Raw genomic sequence first — 19,779 nt, 5'->3', positions numbered from 1 at the left:
GATGGTGGAGCCTGCCTGGGGAGGGAACAGCTAAAGGTGAACTCTGACAAGACTTAGTGATTATGCGTTTTGGATTCTCAACAGCAAGGGTTTTCCACTCCCATCTCTGGATGAGTTTTTTCTTCCCCAGACAGATACAGTAAGCAATAGGGAAATTAGTAGGTTCACAGTTGCAGCTCCATAAACAGATGGCAAATATGAGCGGAAAGGATCCTAGTGTCCCAATTGAAGCTGTTCCTAGATTGGATAACCCTTCTCAGATCCTTCTCACAGTCACTCATGCTGCAATTACCTCACATATCAACTACTGAAATGTATTCCATATGGGGCTGCCCTTGACAATCACTCAGAAATCCCAAAGGTGTTTTTTCAAGAGGCAACTGGACTTCCTTTTTTCTCTTTGAAGTCATTTCGCTTCTCATCCAAGAAGCTTCTTCAGCTCTGATTGGATGGTGGGGAATGGAAAGATTTATATTCCTTGCAGCTAGCTGGTCATTTGCATTCTTTTAGAGCAGGGGTGTCAAACTGCTGGCCTGTGAATGCTGTCGCATGGAAGCCACGCCCACCCCATTGCCAGCAATGGCAAAACCGTCCCGATACGTTGCACGATGACGCGTGACGTTGCAAGTTTGACATGTCTGTTTTAGATAGTTCTTGAGGCCACCTGGAAGTTTATCTGTGTCCTCAAGGTCACCCAAGTGGTGCAAATGGGGGTGGAGCCTTCTAGGAACTGCTGAAAGGACTGTGTTGTAGACTGGAGATAGGACTAGATTCAGCAGCTCATCTGTATTTAAAAGACAAAGGCTTTTGAAGACAGAAAAGTCCACATTTTGAACAGAGAGGACCACTGGTTTGAAAAAGGGGTCAAAGAGGCCATCTATGTCAAAACTGAATAAACCTCTCTCAACAGAGGGGGAGAGATACAGCATCATCTATCTCCAGCCTACAACGCAGTCCTTTCAATAGTTCCAAAAAGGCTCCAAACCCATTTGCACCTCTCAGTGACCCTGACTGACACAGATAAGCCTTCAGGTGACTTCAATGACTCTAAAAGAATGCAAATGACCAGCTACCTGCAAGGAGTATAAATCCTTCCATGCCCCACCATCCAGTCAAAGCTGAAGAAGCTTCTTGGATGAGAAGCGAAACCGTCTTCAAAGAAAAACAAGAAAATCCAGTTGCCCCTTGAAAAAGCTTTTTGGGATAACCATGACCTGGATGACTGAGAATCAACAAAGACAATCCCTCAGAAGCTATAACTGGTCCAGATTATGGCAGCACAAACACGGATGTATCTCAATACACTGCAATTAATAACTTATGCTGCTCAAACTGCACTATTGAAAAGTCCTATTGTTAAAACAAGGTCATCTGATGGGGCTTGGATGTCATTCCTTCTCTGTCATGGAGCCTATCCTCTGGAAAAGGATCCCCACTGAGGTTTGGGTCACCCCATCCTGCCATCCTAAAGACCAAATATTTGCCCCACATGCTAACTTAAGACACGAGTCAATTATGGGAATGTTATTAATTAGTATATTGATTTCTAGATTATTACTTTTTTGTGTTGCATTGATTGCTGCTATGAACTGGATGGCTTACACATTTGAAATATAAAGGAAGAAAAATAATAGAGAAGTAAGTGTTTACTTTCTAAGAGAACGATCAGGGCGGGTGGGTTAGCCTGACCCAAAATGTTTGGCTTTACTGTGGAGTGATATACACACACACACACACACACACACATATATAAACAAACCACGGTTTGTAACCCAATTCTCACTTTTTTCCTGGGAAGTTTGCACGATCCAATATTATTGAAGATGGCTTTGTATCCTCCTCTCAAAACAAATCTTCCTTCCCTGCCTTTGGTCTTTCCTTTCCTTCTCTCCCCCGCCACTTCCCCGCTGTTAAGACTCGTACGTGGGAACGGCCATCCCGGCGGCCTCGGCCTGCCGGGAGTGGCACCAGAGGCAGAGGTGGGCGGGCCCCGGCGTAGTGACGCGGGTGTTGTGAAACCCTATCCCGCTTTCGGCTTCAGAAGAGAAGGGATTTAACCGACCGCCGCTTCCAGGCAGCTGAATTCAGTTTAGCTGCTCAGTTGCCCGGCGGCGGCGACGACGACGGCGGCGGCAAGAAAGCGGAGAGGAAGAAAAAGCACGAGAAGGCAACGAGTCGCCATCGCAGCTCCCCGGTTCAATTGCGGGCAGCGCTCTCGGGTCGCAGAGCCGCCGGAGGCATGGATGTAGCGGTGGACTTGTACGTTGCAGTCCCGCTGCTTTTCACGGTCCTGGCTGTTATTCTAGCGTCGGTCTTTGTCAAGCTGAGGTCCTCGGAAGAGGACAAAGCTACGGAGCCTCCAGCAGCAGCAGCAGCAGCAGCAGCAAAGGAAGAAGGGGAGGCCAAGGCGAGCGCTGCTGCGATAGACCGGACGGACGGCCAAGCCCTCCAGAAGGATGGTAGGGAACCGGAGGCGGCCGGAGCGGAGCCTCGGAAGGAGAAAGGAGAGGAGGAGGAGGAGGAGGAGGCGGCGGTAATAAGCAGAGGAGCTGGAAGGGACGCCGTGGAAGAAATAAGGGCCGAAGAGGGGACGAACGGAGAAAAGGAAGAACGGCTCGGGGAGGAGAAGGTCGAGGACGAAGCTGCCCCGGAGGCGGTGAAAGCAGAACAGCGGAGTCAGGTTCAAGAAGAGCGGAAGGTGCCCGGTCAGGCGGAAAGGGACGCGGTCGCCGCTGCTCCGGTGGCTTTAGAAGAGCAGGAGGAGGAGGAGGAAGAGGAAGAAGAGGACGACGAAGACGACGACGAGGAGGAGGAGAGCAAGGTAAGGATGCCGCGCAGCGGGCAAGGGCGCTGCTGCCTTAGGCCCCGCGGCTCTACGCGCGTCTGTGTCGAAGCACGCGAGGAGGGAGGGAGGGAGAGAGAGAGAGAGGACAAGCACGCTCGACCCGTCCAAGCAAATTCTGCAAGACAGTCGGTCCCCGTGGAAAAATCCCGGGAAGGGGGTAGTAGGTGGCGGAGATGCTCTCATTCTCTCTCCCCCCCCCCCGCTTAACAGCCCTGTAGACTAGAGAGCTCCTCTATCTTAATCGAGGACTTTGGGTCGCACGTGCCTCTTGCGTCAGAGTGGGAAGGGAGGCTTGAGAGCCAGGCTGGATTTGGTCGCTTTTAATTCCAGCCTCGCCTACTACTACCTTGCTCTGTCTCGGCAGGCGCCACGGCAGCCACCCAACGGCCCCCTCCAATCTATCCGTTGCTGTCCTCTATCCCAGGGGTCTTCAAACTTGGCCCTTTTATGACTTGTGGACTTCAACTCCTAGAATTCCTCAGCCAGCTTTGCTGGCTGAGGAATTCTGGGAATTGAAGTCCCCAAGTCATAAAAGGGCCAAGTTTGAAGACCCCTGCTCTATCCCTACGCCGCCACCGTTTGCTGTGAACCGGCTCAGGAAAGCCACCTGTTGTTCCAGAAGACGGGGACGGGGAAATGCTCTAAAAATGGCTGGATTGTGAAGTCCTCCTCGCAGCCCGTCTTTCCTCCCTTTGGAAGAAATAAAAGACGTGCAACTTAGCGGGGGAGGGAGGAGGGGGGGATGATTAGCACGGCTTTGCCTGTGTAACAGAAATACGCATACCCAGTAAGGTGTGGTTTTGTTTTTTGTTTTTTGGCTTGGGCTAATTTCAGTGAATCCTGTTTTTAGGAGGAGCCTAGAGTTTTCTCCAAGATAAATTGCAAAGAGGAGGAGGGGGGAGGGGAGGACTTGAAATCTCCCTTCTGCCTTTTGGCAATCGTTTTTAATAAAATCCCCTCTGGTGGCCCCTTCTGGCCTTGAGAACTTACATCTCCCTGCTGCAGTTAGTATTTTTTCTCATACTTGAGGAAGTGCGTGACAGTCCAGGGATGTGCCCTGGCTTAGCTTGGCAACAGCATTCTCAAAAAAAAAAAAAAAGGTTATCAATACCCTCTACAACGTGCAGCTCTGAATTGTAACCACTTAAAAAGAAACTAGCAATCCTGAAAGGGAGAAAGGGAATGCCTTGCTGAAATGCTAGATTTGCCATGTTTTTAAGAACGGAAGTTTTTTATTTTTATTTATTTTTAATTCCATTTATATCCCGCCCTTTTCCGAAGACTCAGGGCGGCTTACAAGCTTAGCAGTAGCCTTCATTCTATGTATATGCCTGCTTATTAGGGCTTTCACACACACCCCAAGCGGCATTATTACAAAGTCAGCTTAATTGCCCCCAACAATCTGGGTCCTCATTTTACCTACCTCCGAAGGATGGAAGGCTGAGTCAAACCTTGAGCCTGGTGAGATGCGAACCTGCACTAATTGCAGGCAGCTGGTGTTACTTAAGGAGGCATTAGCCCACTGCTCCACCAAGGCTCTGCTAACTGCTCCACCAAGTTAGCTATACTTGGCCAGCTCCACAAAGCAACAAACTTTAGACTTTTACCATTTCTACCCTAAATATGCTTGGGTGGCACAGGAGTTTGGTAGCACTTTTCTAGCTGACAACTTTTATTAAAAGACATCATTAGAAGCATAAAGCAGCTATAGACTAATGTTGCACTTTAAATTTAAACTTGTTAGTCAGAAAAGATACTGCCAGATTTTTTTTCCCATCACAGAATAACACAGATATCTTCCCACGATGTTTCCATCTTTGGTGGCTTGCACAGTTCTGTTCTCTTTGCATTTCTAAAAAAGGATGGAATTTCATTTTAAGAGGAGCTAACGTATTTAAAGGTTCAATATTAACAGTTCTAAGCACTCGAGACTTATATAGATGTTTGAGCTCAAACATTCTAGAAGTGTAATCCCTCAGAATGTGGTATTGGTCTCAGATGTGGCATTGACGATTAAATAGACTCCTTTCTACAAGTTCAGATGAATTCTCATTCTCTATACCTCTGTCCCCTTACTGTACATGTTTCTGGATTTGCATTGAAATACATGTCTGCTAGCTCAAATCCTGATAGATGTTACTGTATATTCTTCTGTTCAAAGTGCCAGCCTTGCCCTTTTCAGAATATGCCATTTCTTTTCTCAAATCTTTATTTTTCTGTTTTGAGAATAGCATGCTCAATCTATACTGGGGTGGGTTTTTTGTTTGTTGTGGATGGCAGAGAGTAGTATTATAGCCTCCTAATAGTTTTTCTCTTGTAAATGAACGATGCCATGTTAACTGGGGTGGGGAAGCCATGCTTAAGAGAGTGAAGTCAAGATTAAGGTCCAGGATAATTATAAATATACACAAAGAACACACTGGATGGAACCAGGCTGGCCATTTTGAAGATTTTGAGAAGTTTGAAGGTAAATGTTTGAATTCCCTCCCTTCTGTTGGTATAGTTGCCCTATATTGGTGGAGCAGTGGGCTAATGCCTCCTTAAGTAACACCAGCTGCCTGCAATTAGTGCAGGTTCGCATCCCACCAGGCTCAAGGTTGACTCAGCCTTCCATCCTTCCGAGGTAGGTAAAATGAGGACCCAGATTGTTGGGGGCAATTAAGATGACTTTGTAATAATGCCGCTTGGGGTGTGTGTGTGAAAGCCCTAATAAGCAGGCATATACATAGAATGAAGGCTACTGCTAAGCTTGGAAGCCGCCCTGAGTCTTCGGAGAAGGGCGGGATATAAATGGAATTAAAATAAAAAATAAAATAAATAAATATATGTCATTAAAGTGACAATATAGATATAGGCCTCCCTCAAATATCAGGCATGAGAAAATTCCCTCATTTAAAAACATCTCTGTGTAGGCTTAAAGCAGCCTTTCCTAACTATTGCTCTCAAGATGTGTTGGAAGAGCAATTTCCAGAAGCCCCACCCTATGTGGCCTTCAAAAATTGCAATACTACCACTGGTGAAAGCTTGGCATAGGATGTGTACACCATCTTAAGCATATTTTTTAACCATCTAAGCTCTTATGCCACAATTAAGTTTTAGTCTGCTACAACATAGATGGGGCTAACTTCTTGAGATAGGTAAACTTAATTAGATCTGTTAGACCTTAAGCTCCATGAAGGAGCTACATAGCCACAGATTATCAGAAGCCAGCGATAAAAAGATCCAGAAGGTGGCAAAGAGTTCACCTCCGTGAAACAGTTGTGACATGAGCCCCCTCCATTTGTAAGGGACCAATGATCCCTGTACTTTCTGAAGGATAATTATGCATTATTATATACCTGCAGTAGAAATGGTGTCAGATTCTGTCACCTGAATTCTGCCCTCACAAAATGTGAAATTGTATCTGTACTGTATAAAAGTAATTCATCCTGTGATTTTTCAACTATATGGAAATATTGGTGTAGCCAGAAGTGTTGTAGACAATGTCAGTTCCATATTATTACACTTATACCAATTTATCTTTATTAGCAGGGCTTGAAAATCTGAATGTGATTTTGTCAGATGTTTAAGGGATATAATTAATGAGAGACTTGACTGAGACACGTCCCAGAATACTTTGATTCAGCTTAGATCGTTGGCTTTATGACAACATAATCAGCAATAAGAGTGAGGGGGATCTTGCTTAATGCAAAAGATCTGCAGAGATCCAAAGTCCATTTGGACAGCAACGTCAAGAATAGTCTATTGGCAGTGTATCTTGCATCCATTTTGCTATTTTTATTTTGTTTCCGATTCATCTACTTCTCTTCCCTGCCTCTTCAGCATCTTTTAATCCAGCAGTCCCCAATGTTTTGGGCACCAGGGACCGGTTCTATGGAAAAAAAATCCTCACGGGTGTGTGTGTGTGTGCGCGTGTGTTTCATGCACTATCTCTAGACCCTGCACATGTGCAGATGAAACTTTGCTTGCTTGCATGGCTCGGTTTCTAACAGGCCACGCGGACTGGTACCACTCCACGGCCTGGAGTTTGGGGGTCCCCCATTTTAAAACAGCAGAAATGAGGCTAATGAAAAGGGAATCAGTGATTCGCAAGCCAGACAGAATTGTTATGTCAGAACTCAGCAGGTGCTCCCTAGTCTTGAGGCCATGAAAAGAAAGACCAAATATCCATTGATTCATAAAGTTGGAAGAAAAAAGGCTTAGAATTTAAATTCTGGAGCAGAGATATATTTAGACTTTGATTTCTGTTTTCTGCATTAGGCAGATCTTTTGTGTGTCTATGACTTCATTTTTGCTGCAGTAAAGAAACTATTTTAGCCAAATGTGTTTGTGAGACTTCTGCTGATTAGCCTGTTCCAGAATAAGAGGTGGATGGCTCTTGAGATCTGGAATCATAGCACAATAGTGTTTGAAAGAAACTGAAAAAGATGTTAAGGCTGTGCTTGAAAAAGCCTGACATAAAGTTAAAATTATTTCCAGTTGAATTCAGCATCTGCTTTGTTAATGGAGAAGCTTATGAATCTCTCTTGGCAAAACTTGGAAGCGATTTGTCATCACCTTACTCCAGGGCAATGCTTTTCATCCTTGGCAACTTTAAGCTGTGTGGACTTCAATTCCCAAAATTCCCCACCCAGGCAGGGAATGTTGCCTGGGGAATTCTAGGAGTTGAAGTCCACACTGCTGTAAGGTGTTATTAACTTTCCCATCTTGCCTGCAATCCTGGAAATCCCTACAAGTCTCCCATCTAACTAATAACCAGGCCGAAACCAGTTTAATATCAGAGCCCAGACATGGCTATCTATTTAAGCAATCTACTTAAGCCAGGGGTATCAAACTCTCAACGTCATGTGACGTGTCGTGACGTATCGCGACTTTTCCTCCATTGCCGGCAATGGGGTGGGCGCAATTTCAGCATGATGCATCCGGCCCGTGGGCCGGCAGTTTGACACCCCTGACTTAAGCAATGGCTTTTCAGCTCAGATTAAGACTTATTTTGCTTTTCTTAGAATGAGCGTCAAGCCAGTTGCATTAAAAACATGCTGCTTGGCTCCAGACCCCATTGTGCAAGAAAATGAAATTCCTCTCCCTTAATTGCTCCATCTCAAAAATAATTGGAATGATTTTTTTTCATACCCCAGCCTTGTGCTTCTGCCTCAGGGATCTGTTTATCTTTGCATAATTTCCCAGGAGAAGCATTGGTAACATGGAAAAGTTGCCTGAAGCAAGTCTGCTGGTCAAGCTGTCCATTAGCCAGCTGGTCTTCTTAGCACTGCTTGAAGCTACCAGCAAGGTGCAGAGCATGGACCAGCCTCCCTAGGTGGAAATTCACAGCAGAGCCTGTAACGCACATTAACCAGCAGCCCCCCCCCCAGGTAAAAAAATGCTTAGGTGGAGCCTCTCTCCTGCAATGACTGCAAAAATCTCAGAGAAGCAGAAGTAATAATAATAATAATAATAATAATAATAATAATAATAATAATAATAATAATAATAATAATAATAATAATAATAATAATAATAATAATAATAATTTTATTTATATACCGCCCTTCTCCCGAAGGACTCAGGGCGGTGAACAGGGCAAACATATAAAAATACAAAAATACAAAAGTTAAAAAAGAATTAAACAATGCCCAAGCTAAAACAATAAATAGATATATTAAAAAAAACAACAGTAAAATCCCAACCCATCCCCCATCAGGCCAGGCCGGCTTGTTCGAATAAGTGAGTCTTCAGATCGCGTCGGAAGGAGCGAAGGTCGGGCACCATCCGGAGCTCGACCGGCAACCGATTCCATAAATCCGGAGCGCCCACAGAGAAGGACCTCCCCCTGGGGGCCACCAGACGACATTCTCTGACCGGTGGCACCCTGAGGAGGCCCTCTCTGTGGGAACGCACAGGGCGGAGGGAAGTTGATGCCGGCAGCAGGTGATATGTTCCTTTTAGAAGAATGACTGTTCTTTTTCTTCTTTTCCTCCTCCCTCCCTCCTCCCTGTAGACTTTCTAGGGTATCAACATTGATCAATATTTACTACCTCTTAATGAAAATATTGGTAGGTTGCTGCTATAACTTGTTATATGATTATTGGTGCAGACTGAAAGAGTATTTACCTTGTCTCTTAACCTACTGAGTTTCTCTTCACAAGCAAAACTGGAGTGGAAATGACTGTTTTGTGATCTTTGTCTGAGTTTGAATTCTAAACACCCCTGCAGACTAACTCATGAAATTATAGCCTAGTACATTACGTATCCAGTCCCATGATTAATTTAAGTTCACGATGTCGGGTAGATTAAGGAACTTGGGTTCATTAAGTAAACCATATCTTTTCCTAAACCCTCCAAAAAGACGTTCCTCAGCATTATGACCGAGAGTTCTTTGAGAAAAGTTGTGTTTTATAAAGTAAAGCTATCTGTTAATTTCTATCTGTGCATGTCCGAAATAGCATTTTCCTCACATCACATCAGATCTCTGATTGCTCTTTTCACCTAAAACCCATTTTCACAAAGCCAGCTGGGTCAGTCACTCCCTTTCTGCCCAGGAAAAAAGGCAAAGGCAAACCACTTATCTAGCCAAGAAAACTGCAGGGATTTGTCCAGGCACCAAAAAGCTGCATCCTTAAAGCTGGCCAGTGGGAACAGGATTCTACCAGATGACCCACCCACCCCATAGAGGGCACAGGGACTAGTCATTCTAGGGCAGCTTTGCTTGCTTTGGTTGCCTCCAAATGTCTCAGATGGCTTCCACCTTCTCCAGCTGTAATGTCCATTAGCTATTGATGACGGGTTATACTTAAAACTGTTAGGAAGGGACCAGACTGGAGAAGGCTATTACCAAGCCTAAAAATAATGCCTGATCAATCCTAGGAGTGAAATGCCCCCACCAATAGTTATGTGAGACCCCAGGGTGCTACTCTACTGTCTTCTTCCACCAGTTCTTCCCCAAGAATAAGCATCAGTGCAGTTTTTTGCCATCAGCCAAAGCTTGTAACTAGCCTTCAAAAGGTTCCCATATAAGGAAAGTTGAGTCTGGGACTTGGAGCCAGTTGCAGGCTGGGAGCCTTGTTTGTTCGTTATCAACCCTATTTATTAAAACTGAGCAGTGGAACGGGCCAGGAGGAAAAGGAAATCCCCAAATCCTTCAGTTATTCCTTTTATTTTTAATACAAATTCACTTGTTTTAATGCAGTCAGTTGCACTTTATGCAGCAATGGAGACTGCACCAAAATAGGACTAGGTTTGGTGAGCAGTCCTATGAGATAAGCTGCCCATCCCCTTTGCTAGACCAAATGGACCTTGTGGGCTGGCTTAGGGACTTATCTTCTCCAAGTGAATTGATCCAGGTTATTCCAGAATAAGCTCTATTCCAGTTTAGTCTAATACCAGAGATCCCAAATGATCTTAGTGGGGATGAAAAAGACTGCTATTTAGAGTCTACAGTGTATTCCGATACATCTGGAAGGTGATGGGTATGGAATGGCATTCCACACGTAGCCTGCAGTCTTTATGCAGCCTCGTATCAGGAGTACATTTTCACAAAAAATCACTGTCCATACTGTTGCACACTGCTTTGGGGGGGAAAGGGGGAAAATAAATGTTATCCGTACCTACCACTATATCTGGATAAACTTAGCAATTCACAGGATGGCCTCAACAGTTATTGCTTGAGGGTGTGTGACTCAGAACAACTAAAAGAGAATCTGGATCTGGAAATGTAGTATCCTTATCACTTTGGAGGAAAAATCAGTGCAGACTTATAATATGAAGAATCAGAGGAACAATGTGCACCAGAGTAAAAGAACCAGGCCCTGTGGGGATGAATGAGCAAGGAGCTTGGCTGGAATTGGGATCAGAACATTTTGATTTAGGCTAATCCAGTCCTATTTAGGTCATTGGTTTAACTGGTTGGCGTTGTCCCTGTTTCGTCTAAACTGCTCAAAATCTATTTTAAAGAATAATCAAATGTATTAAAAGAACAAAGTTCTGAAAAAAGTCCTGGGCTATGAAGGATATGCTACAATTTTAGAAATCGTACTCCAAGGGAATGCAACATATAGCTAAACCAGACCTTCTTCTTTCTGAAGTTTTCAGCCTACATTCTTTGGGATTTTTCAAGGCTGTTGATCAAAGGGCTGGGGAAAAAAAGGAATGTGCTGGCTTAAAAACCTGCTGATTGGTAGGAGGCTGGGGTGTGTTTCCCTTTGCTATTGCCACTAAAATTTGATTGCTAAATATATTTTTTAACAACTTAGATTGAAATAGCAGGAGATAGTTTTAAACATTAGTCTCCCCTTCTGATTCTGTCCCACTCCATTGTATATTCAAAAGCAGGAGTGGAAGAAAAAAATGGATGTCTTCCTTCTCTGCCATCCCCCACAGTAGTAGGAATAATAGCCCTATTTAAATTCCTTCATCTGCCTGGCTTTTCTTGGCTGCCTTTAGAGGGAGGCTGTGCCTGACCAGCATCCGGAGGGAGAAACATTTTTCTGTATTGACTTAAGTGCTTGAAAGGTTTGGGCTGGTGGGGCTCGGTGTGAGCTGGCACGTGCCAAGCGTCTTCTTGAGCAAGCTATTTGTTTAGCTCTCTGTAAAGTGAGCTCAAAGTTGGTGGCTCTGGTCAAAATACTGTAGGAGTGGAGCTGCCCTTTAGCCTTTAGAAACTTGAAATCCCAAATGTTTTTAGCTGGAGCTAAAGTAAGCTTATTTTAAAGAAAATAGTTGAAATGTTAAAGCCTTGGAACAGATGATATAATAATAATAATAATAATAATAATAATAATAATAATAATAATAATAATAATAATAATAATAATAATAATAATAATAATAATAAGAAGAAGAAGAAGAAGAAGAAGAAGAAGAAGAAGAAGAAGAAGAAGAAGAAGAAGAAGAAGAAGAAGAAGAAGAAGAAGAAGAAGAAGAAGTAGTAGTTGGAAGGGACCTTGGAGGTCACCTAGTCCAACCCCCTGCTCAGGCAGGAAACCCTATACCATTTCAGGCAAATGGCTGTCCAGTCTCTTCTTAAAAACTTCCATTGTTGGAGCATTCACCACTTCTGGAGGCAGGCTGTTCCACTAGTTAATTGTTCTGTCAGGAAGTTTCTCCTTAGTTCTAGGTTGCTTCTCTCCTTGACTGGTTTCCATCCGTTGCTTCTTGTCCTGCTCTCAGGCGCTTTGGAGAATAGCTTGGCTCCCTCTTCTTTGTGATTTCCTGTCATAATCTTTGACCACAGGCTGAAGAAGAATTTTCTAAACTCGAAACATATTGCTTTGCACCAGTCTTTCCAATGCAGTCTATCTCAACCCAATTTCCTCAGAATCTATTTGCCTGATCTCAGGAATTTGTTGTCTTGGAGGAGGACACAAAGCTAGTCCATGCTGGTAGTTGCTTTCCAATCCCTGGCAGCTTTTTCTTATCTTAACATGCAAAGGATTAAATTTAGGATCTTATGCTTGCAGAACTACTGAAAGATGATCTTCATTCTTCCTTTCAGGCCTAGTATCATTGTGGAGTAGTTATGTCATGTTGTCTTGGCCAATGTTATTAATTTTGCATTTCTTCACTGGGTCATCAACTTCATGCGGTCATTTTGTGGAAGCCTTTTCAAAATGCAAATAGGTGCTAATGTTATTGTTATCATTGTAAGGTCGATAACCTCTGGGAAGATATTATACGGCAGTCCTATTCTAATTCATCTGAGGATAAATCGCAATTGAAACCAGTGGGGATGATTTTTGAGTAAATACATACAGTATTATAGGAATCCAGACAGAGGCACTCCAAGTTAATTGTATTTAAAAGGGTGGATTCATGTTTGCTCATGTGGACTTCTGTTTTTAGTTCCACAAAAGAGGTATGTATTCCTTGCCATGTCAAGTCAAACCATTATTAACAGAAATTTATGAAAAAAATTAAGTACACATTGATTCTTGAGAAAGGAGAGATGGAAGAAGAGATGTGTCAGGATTGAATCTCTCTGAACATAGACTTTCGGCACAATCTGAAAGTCTTATGTTCAGAGATGTGTTTCATAAAGGACTATACTTAGCATTATAAGCATACAAAAATAAGGGGTACATCACAGTTTGTTCACTTCATTCTAATGTTTAATAAACACATGCAAAACAGTGCAGGAACTTTATAGTTAAGAATTGAGAATCAGGTTCCTCTAAAATAAAATAATAGCTGAGCATTTACCACATTGTCCAAAGAGAGGATATGGAAAACAGACACAAAATCCTTGCCCAAGCTGTCTGCCTCATGGCAAAAATTACAGTATTATAAAATTGCTTCTACAGCTTTGAAAATACTTATTTATTCAGAATAAATAAGTAGCGACAAAGGTAACAAAAAACAAAAAATCATATTGGGAGGACAGGTTAGGGAGTATGGTACACAAGTGAGTCAGATACTGCAATGTTGGGGGGGGGGAGCCAGAACAGTTGCTCCCAAAGGAGGAATGTAAATTTCTGTCATCTAGGTCTTATTTGGGGAGAAATATGACCACATTAACTACTTCTGAAGGCTACGAAAGGATTGGAGAAAGATTTACAGTACATGTATAATGTACTGTATATTATGCAAGTATAATGACATTGCATGTCTCCTGGCCAATTTGTAATCTAGACAGGCATGATTTGCATTAAAAGAACCTTATCTATTCAGGAATATTCTACAATAATAATGTATTACTTTTTAGATACCTGAGTGCCATAAGGTCCTTTCTCCAGCAATATCAGTGCTTTTCTAAACAGGCAAATGGTCTCTCTTAATTGGATTGTTATTATATCAGAAGAGACAGACAAAACAATGAGTCTGTTTTCCTTTTAACAGGCTGGAGGTATCATTTATCAGGATATGTGTGAATCCAGTACAAATATTAACTAGTTAGCTAAAATATAGTTGATAAATCTCCAGAATTTATGGATAAAGAGTTTGCTCATATGTATACATTTAGCATCACCCTTCTTCATATATAAGGAGCTGAGGGTAGCTATCCGTGCATATTTTTACAATTTTACAGGTAGTCCTTAACTTATGACTACAATTGATCCCAAAATTTATGTTGCTAAGTGAAACATTTGTTATGTGAATTTTGCCCCATTTTATGACTTTTCTTGCCACAGGTTAGTGAATCACTCCAGTTGTTAAGTTAGCAAAATGGTTGTTAAGTGAATCTGACTTTCCCATTGACTTTGCCAAAGGTGATTACATGATCTCGAAAGACAGCACTTGTCATCAGTATGAATCAGTTGCCAAGCATCTGAATTTTGATCACATGACCACAGGGATGCTGCAACCATGAAATAAATCACTTTTTTTCAATGCCGTTGTAACTCTCAGTGGTTACTAAATGAACTGTTGTAAGCCAAGGACTACCTGTATTGTACTTGATAATGTTGTAAGTGCAGTACTTTGCAATGTAGATAACAGACATGCAAAAGAGGCCATGCCCAGATGCTGCCATGTTCAGCAACAGAAAATAATGGTCTGCCTGAATAAGCTACTACCAGCATTGGAACCTGTAACAAGGCATGGTGGCATCAAAACATGTCTATCAAGATATCACCATATAAAGTAAGTAAGCCTGACTTCATGACACGTGTGTGATCATGCAACCCAATTAAAGGCCCGTTGCTACCAATGAACTTTGGTTACCTGATTTTCAGTAAAGGTAATATTTTTCAAATGGGTCCGTTCATAATTTTAAGTCAGGGATCTGAGTAAATCAGAATGGATTTAGAATAAGTGAGAATGACATGTGAGAATAAAAATCAATGAATGCAGGATACTGAAGCCTGGCTTCAGTATTCAGGACAAATTCCAACATACTTGCAAGTTTATCATGTGTATGATTCATTCTGGCTGAGTTTATATGCCAGTGTGTAGCCTCACATTCTTTTGTTGCCTAAAACTCATCAAGTGACTCAGAGTAGATGACTCACTGGTAAACCAGTTGCCTCTATTGAAAAGTACTGCATTTGAGCTCTATTTATGGTGTTTGAACTGTGGTGGCCCATTCACATAATATGCATAGACACAATTCCTTGAATGAGCCATATATGCTCATGGAGAAGCCCATCTGTGGATAAGCTAATCCTTGAATTTTTATCCAAAATTCTGTGGAAAAAATACACCATGCACAGATAAGCTGACCTGTATTTTTCATGGCATTTTGTTTTTTTTGCATGCATATTGGCTTATCTGCTAGTGAATACTATATGAATGACCTACCCTCCCTCCCAATAGTTTATTTACCTTGAATCAGAAATAAAATACAGTTCACCTTTGCCAAGTGGCCAGTTGGCAGGGGAATTCATGTCCTCTTCTGACAAAGTGCCTTTGATAGAGAGTGTGTATGTCATAACTCGTGTAATCTTTCAGCTGTCAGAGGCATATTGTAGTTTTAACAAAACAGAGACCCTGTTTTAGCCATTGCCCCATTCCCCACAATCTCTCAATGTTTTACGTTGTTTTTTACTTCATTTATCAGCATGTTTGATGAAAAATTCTGGAAAGAGGTGGGATGCTAATCGCAGCCTTTCAACTGGTTCTAATAAAGGTATCCACATCATATGTGGACATGGGATTTGTTTTCTTATAAATAGAATAATTTAAAACAGTGTTTCCTACCTACTGTCTTCTGTAATGATGGCAGTGCTGACGGGATAATGGGAACCAAAGTGCAGCCTATCTGAAGTGAGCATCAGGTCAGGAAACGCCTATTTAAATTCTGAATTCCATCTTGAAACAGAAGATTATTTGTCATTTTATATACCAGATAAAAGTTACCTTGGTGGAAAGTGCCTGCAATGCTTTACCAATATTGCTTTTTTTCTACTCGGCATCATTGGCCATAGAGGTAGTACTCAACGTATAACCTTGAGCCCAAAATTTCTCTTGGTAAGTGAGACAGTTGTTAAGTGAGTTTTTCCCCATTTTATGACCTTTCCTGCCAGAGTTGTTAAATTAGTAACATGGTTGTTAAGTGAATCTGGCTTCCCCATTGATTTTGCTTGTCAGAAGGGTTCAAATGGTGATTACATGACTCCAAGCCACCGCAATATGAATCAGTTGCCAAGCATCCGAATTTTGATCACGTGGCCAGGGGTTTCTGCAACAGTTGAAAGTGTGAAAAATGGTCATAGATCACTTTTCCAATGCCGTTGTAACTTTGAACAGTTTTATTTTAAGTCGAGAACTACCTGTATATTACCAAACAAGAGGCAGGAATAATACATTCGAGATTCCTACAAGGCCTAGCTTAACTACTTAGCCATTCAGTTCCGCCTTGAATGTGAAAACTTTGCTTGCCATCTGGTGACATTTGATATTTCTAAGCATAATATGGCCACAGACTGTTATATGTTTGTAAATCAACATAAATTATGTAAATCCTAAAATATACTACTACACAAAGCCTTCCCTTTCATCACTTCCTTATGAAGGAATTGGACAGGTTGTCCTTTTTTCAGAGTGAGGAAACAGCTGGAACATTGGAGTAAAGGATATTTGCCAAGACATGCTCTAAGATCCAAACTCAGGTTTTATGATTTGATTCAATTTCCCACCTCAAATTAGTGATTCTGATTGTATAAACCCTATTTGGGAAGAGAGTGGCCCCTGGGAAGCATATCTCAGCTGCTCAGTTTGTCAGCTTGTAGCAGAGCGCAGAAAATTGGTAGGCATTTTCCTGCTGAATTTCAGTAACCTAGAGCAAGATCACTAGAACAGTTAGATTTGGATGAGGCTCCATATCTAACCTGCACAATCCTGCTCAATCTTGTTCTTTTCCCATTGCAAAGGGAGAAGTTTTTAGATGCGATGCAAAGACACCATCTTGTACCAGGATCATTAAAAAGAGGTCAACAAAGGAAACCTTACTCATCTCAATGAGATATCCAATGTAGCTTAAGATAGGATGTGAATATGGAGGCAGGTAGAAAGGGTACAAATATGAATTGAATGAACTTCCTCCTTTAAGCCCAAGGCCTCCAAGAATAGCAATAACGCTTAGACTTATATACCACTCCATAGAGCTTTACAGCCCTCTTTAAGCAGTTTACAGAGTCAGCCTATTGCCCCCAACAATCTGGGTCCTCATTTTACCAACCTCGGAAGGATGGAAGGATGAGTCAACCTTGAGCCGGTGAGAATCAAACTGCCAAACTGCTGGTAGCCGGCAATCAGCAGAAGTAGCCTGCAGTACTGTGTTCTAACCACTGTGCCACCACAGAATTGATATAAATTGATGATATTTGTGTCTAGAAGCATTCTGTACATGTACAGTATGGTAAGTTTAAGAAGTGTGGCAATGTCCCTCAATCATTTGGAACTGTTGGTTGATTTTATGCCACTATATATCCAGCAAAGCAGAGTGAGGAAGGTTCTGGCTCTACAATTAGGCAAGGTGAGACCGTTTCCTGCTGCTTAGGATGAGGGCAGTGCAACATTCAGAAGAATAAGGTGGCCTCAGAAGTGCTGAGGGAGAGGGCTCTGTATATGACATGGCTTGTCCTGCCCTCTCACACAGTCAGATGTTTCATCACCTGCACTGAAATACAAATGACTGTGGGAAGGAAGCACTGTGTTGTCCTTCAGCTCAGTCTTCAAATGTTATTCAGCTCAGAGGTCCCCAACCTTTTGGGCACCAGGGACCGGTACTGTGGAGAGAGGTTTTTCCACAGACCGGTGGGCGCATGATTTTGTGTGCTGCCTGAATCCCACAATTGGAGCTTTGCTTGTTTGTGTGGACCGGTTGCTGGCATGACTCAGCCCGGTACTGGTCCACGGAATGGGGGTTGGGGACCCCTGATTTAGCTGTCTTAGTATATCCAAGGAGAGACTTGTTCCTCACCTTATTTTTGTCTCTCCTTCCCTCAAAGCTTTCTCCAAAATGGAATGACACATGAGACCAGAGAAAGGAAGATATGCAACCAGAAAGATTTTGCTTGATACACTTTCCAATGAATGACACTTTTCATTAACCTAGATCTCTCCAAAGGTTGGATATTTCAATTTCCATCAACTGACGTTGTCAGAATCTGAGATGATGGGAGTTATAGACTAAGTATTTGGGGGTACTGTAGTCAGAGAGAAACATTTTATATACTTCATAGAATGTGTGAATGAAAATCAAATTTCACTGATTACTTCTGAGGCACTTCTCTTGTTGGACCCATTGTTTTTTCTTACCAATGAAACAATTTGTCTTCCCCTCATGTTGTTCAGTTTGACATTGCAACATTTTTTAATTTTATTTTACCATTTTCCACCTTTCACATTTCAGTAGTTATTTTGTAGACTGCAGAGTAACTCTTGTGTCTAAGCATTGTGGCTCATTCTGGGTTTGGCTAAGAACCTACAGCTTGATAAGTCATGGTTTGCTTTAATTATGGTTTACTGAATAAACCACAATTTGCAGAATTCAAGTGTAGCACCGTGGTTGGATTCACAAAATACACTAAGCTGCACGTGGCCTAGAGCAGAGGTATCAAACTGCCGACCCGCAGGCCGGATGTGTCACGACGAAACCATGCCCACCCCATTTCCGGCAATGGGGAAAAAGCTCTGATAGGTCGCACTTCACGTGACATTGCGCGTTTGACATGTCTGGCCTAGAGAGATTGTGAACCTGATCCGAAACAAACCAAAGGAGGTTTTTAAATGGATGAGATCAATGCGACTTTAGATTAATTCATACATAGGATTGTAATATCCAGTGACAGCTTCTGCAAGGGCAGTTCACTATTTCAAACATTACAGGCAGGTGCCACTTTGCCCCCAGAGGAAATTATGCATGGGTGCATGCTGTATGCACATGTGAGTGGAGGGAAGTATTCATTAGTTAGCCCTCTGCCTTGCCAAGGGTTCCTTTTAAAAAGTGATCTGGAAGATGGTGCCTGGCTGTCATTAGACAAGCAAAGATGTCCAAAGGCAGGGCAGCAGGCAGCCTTAGCCCCTCAGAGGCAGAGACCACCTCTGACAGGCACAGCCGTGTGGAAAATGAATTGTGCTAGACAACAGCAGTCTCATGTTCCAATAAACTGACATTTTCCCCCTGCAGAGTCAGCTGCCTTGCTTTTCAAGGAGACAAGGTTCTGATTAATGAGCAAAGGGGAGATGTTATTCCAGCTGCTCTGAAGGAGTTTCTCCTTGGGGTAGGAAGGAGTTTTAAGAATCAGAGATATTAGATAGTCCTTTCTTTAATATATCTAAACCTTTGTTATGCTGGGTGGTGGTAGTGATGGTTGCAGAATGTTTGTTTTCTAAACATCTTTTCATTTCAAATCACAATAGCCAGCCAGCCAGCCTGAAATTTGTATAAAAGGTGGGGGGGGAGAAATTCCACACAGCCCTTTTTTTCACTTGCATTCTAGTAGGGAGGAGCTTTGGGAATTATGACTGAGCATTAAACTAGACATGGATTATCAGAGGAAAAAATAAGAGAAATGATCAAATAATTCAGCTGAGAGAAGTCCAATTAAGAATTGGGGTATTGTTGGACATGCATATTCCATTTAACAAGAAAATACAGAGCCTGTGTGATTTTAGTGACAATGTATAGATGAATACTTACAAAAGACAGCAAATTCATCTTTCAGCATTGCAGAATTGTTTAGTTTATCTACAAAAGGTACAGTAAATACAAAAGGTATGGCAAAAGAGAACTGCATTTCAGCAATTTTGATAGTGGATAACCAGAATTGTGGTCTCCTTCTCAGTACCACTCCAATTCTAGTCAATTGTTTAATTTTCTTTTTCTTCTCGGCCTTCACGAACTGGATGGTTTTTGTAGGCATACTTGCATACTTCTCAAAAAGATTTTAAAATCTTTAATAGCAAATGGGGCTAGACTCAGTAGCTCACCCTCCCAAATATAAAATGATGAGATCAGGCCACACATCCAGGCTGTTGTAATGCCTTCCTTTGTTAGA

General features: G+C 42.3%; 1 protein-coding gene across 2 annotated transcripts in view; it reads left to right on the top strand.

Moving 5' to 3' along the window:
- The first annotated feature begins 2,018 nt into the window (after positions 1 to 2,018).
- Positions 2,019 to 19,779, top strand: part of MXRA7 (matrix remodeling associated 7) — a 52,846-nt gene continuing 35,085 nt past the window's right edge. For both annotated transcript variants that reach the window (XM_081319954.1, XM_081319953.1), the window contains exon 1: positions 2,019 to 2,821. In XM_081319954.1, the coding sequence (XP_081176080.1) occupies positions 2,240 to 2,821 (582 nt within the window). In that variant the 5' untranslated portion in view covers positions 2,019 to 2,239. The remainder of the gene's footprint in view (positions 2,822 to 19,779) is intronic.

Source organism: Vipera berus (genome assembly GCF_964194415.1).
Source record: "Vipera berus genome assembly, chromosome: 2".
Classification (NCBI taxonomy): domain Eukaryota; kingdom Metazoa; phylum Chordata; class Lepidosauria; order Squamata; family Viperidae; genus Vipera; species Vipera berus.
The sequence above is the reverse complement of the archived record's forward strand: the minus strand, read 5'-3'. Positions and strand labels throughout refer to the sequence as shown.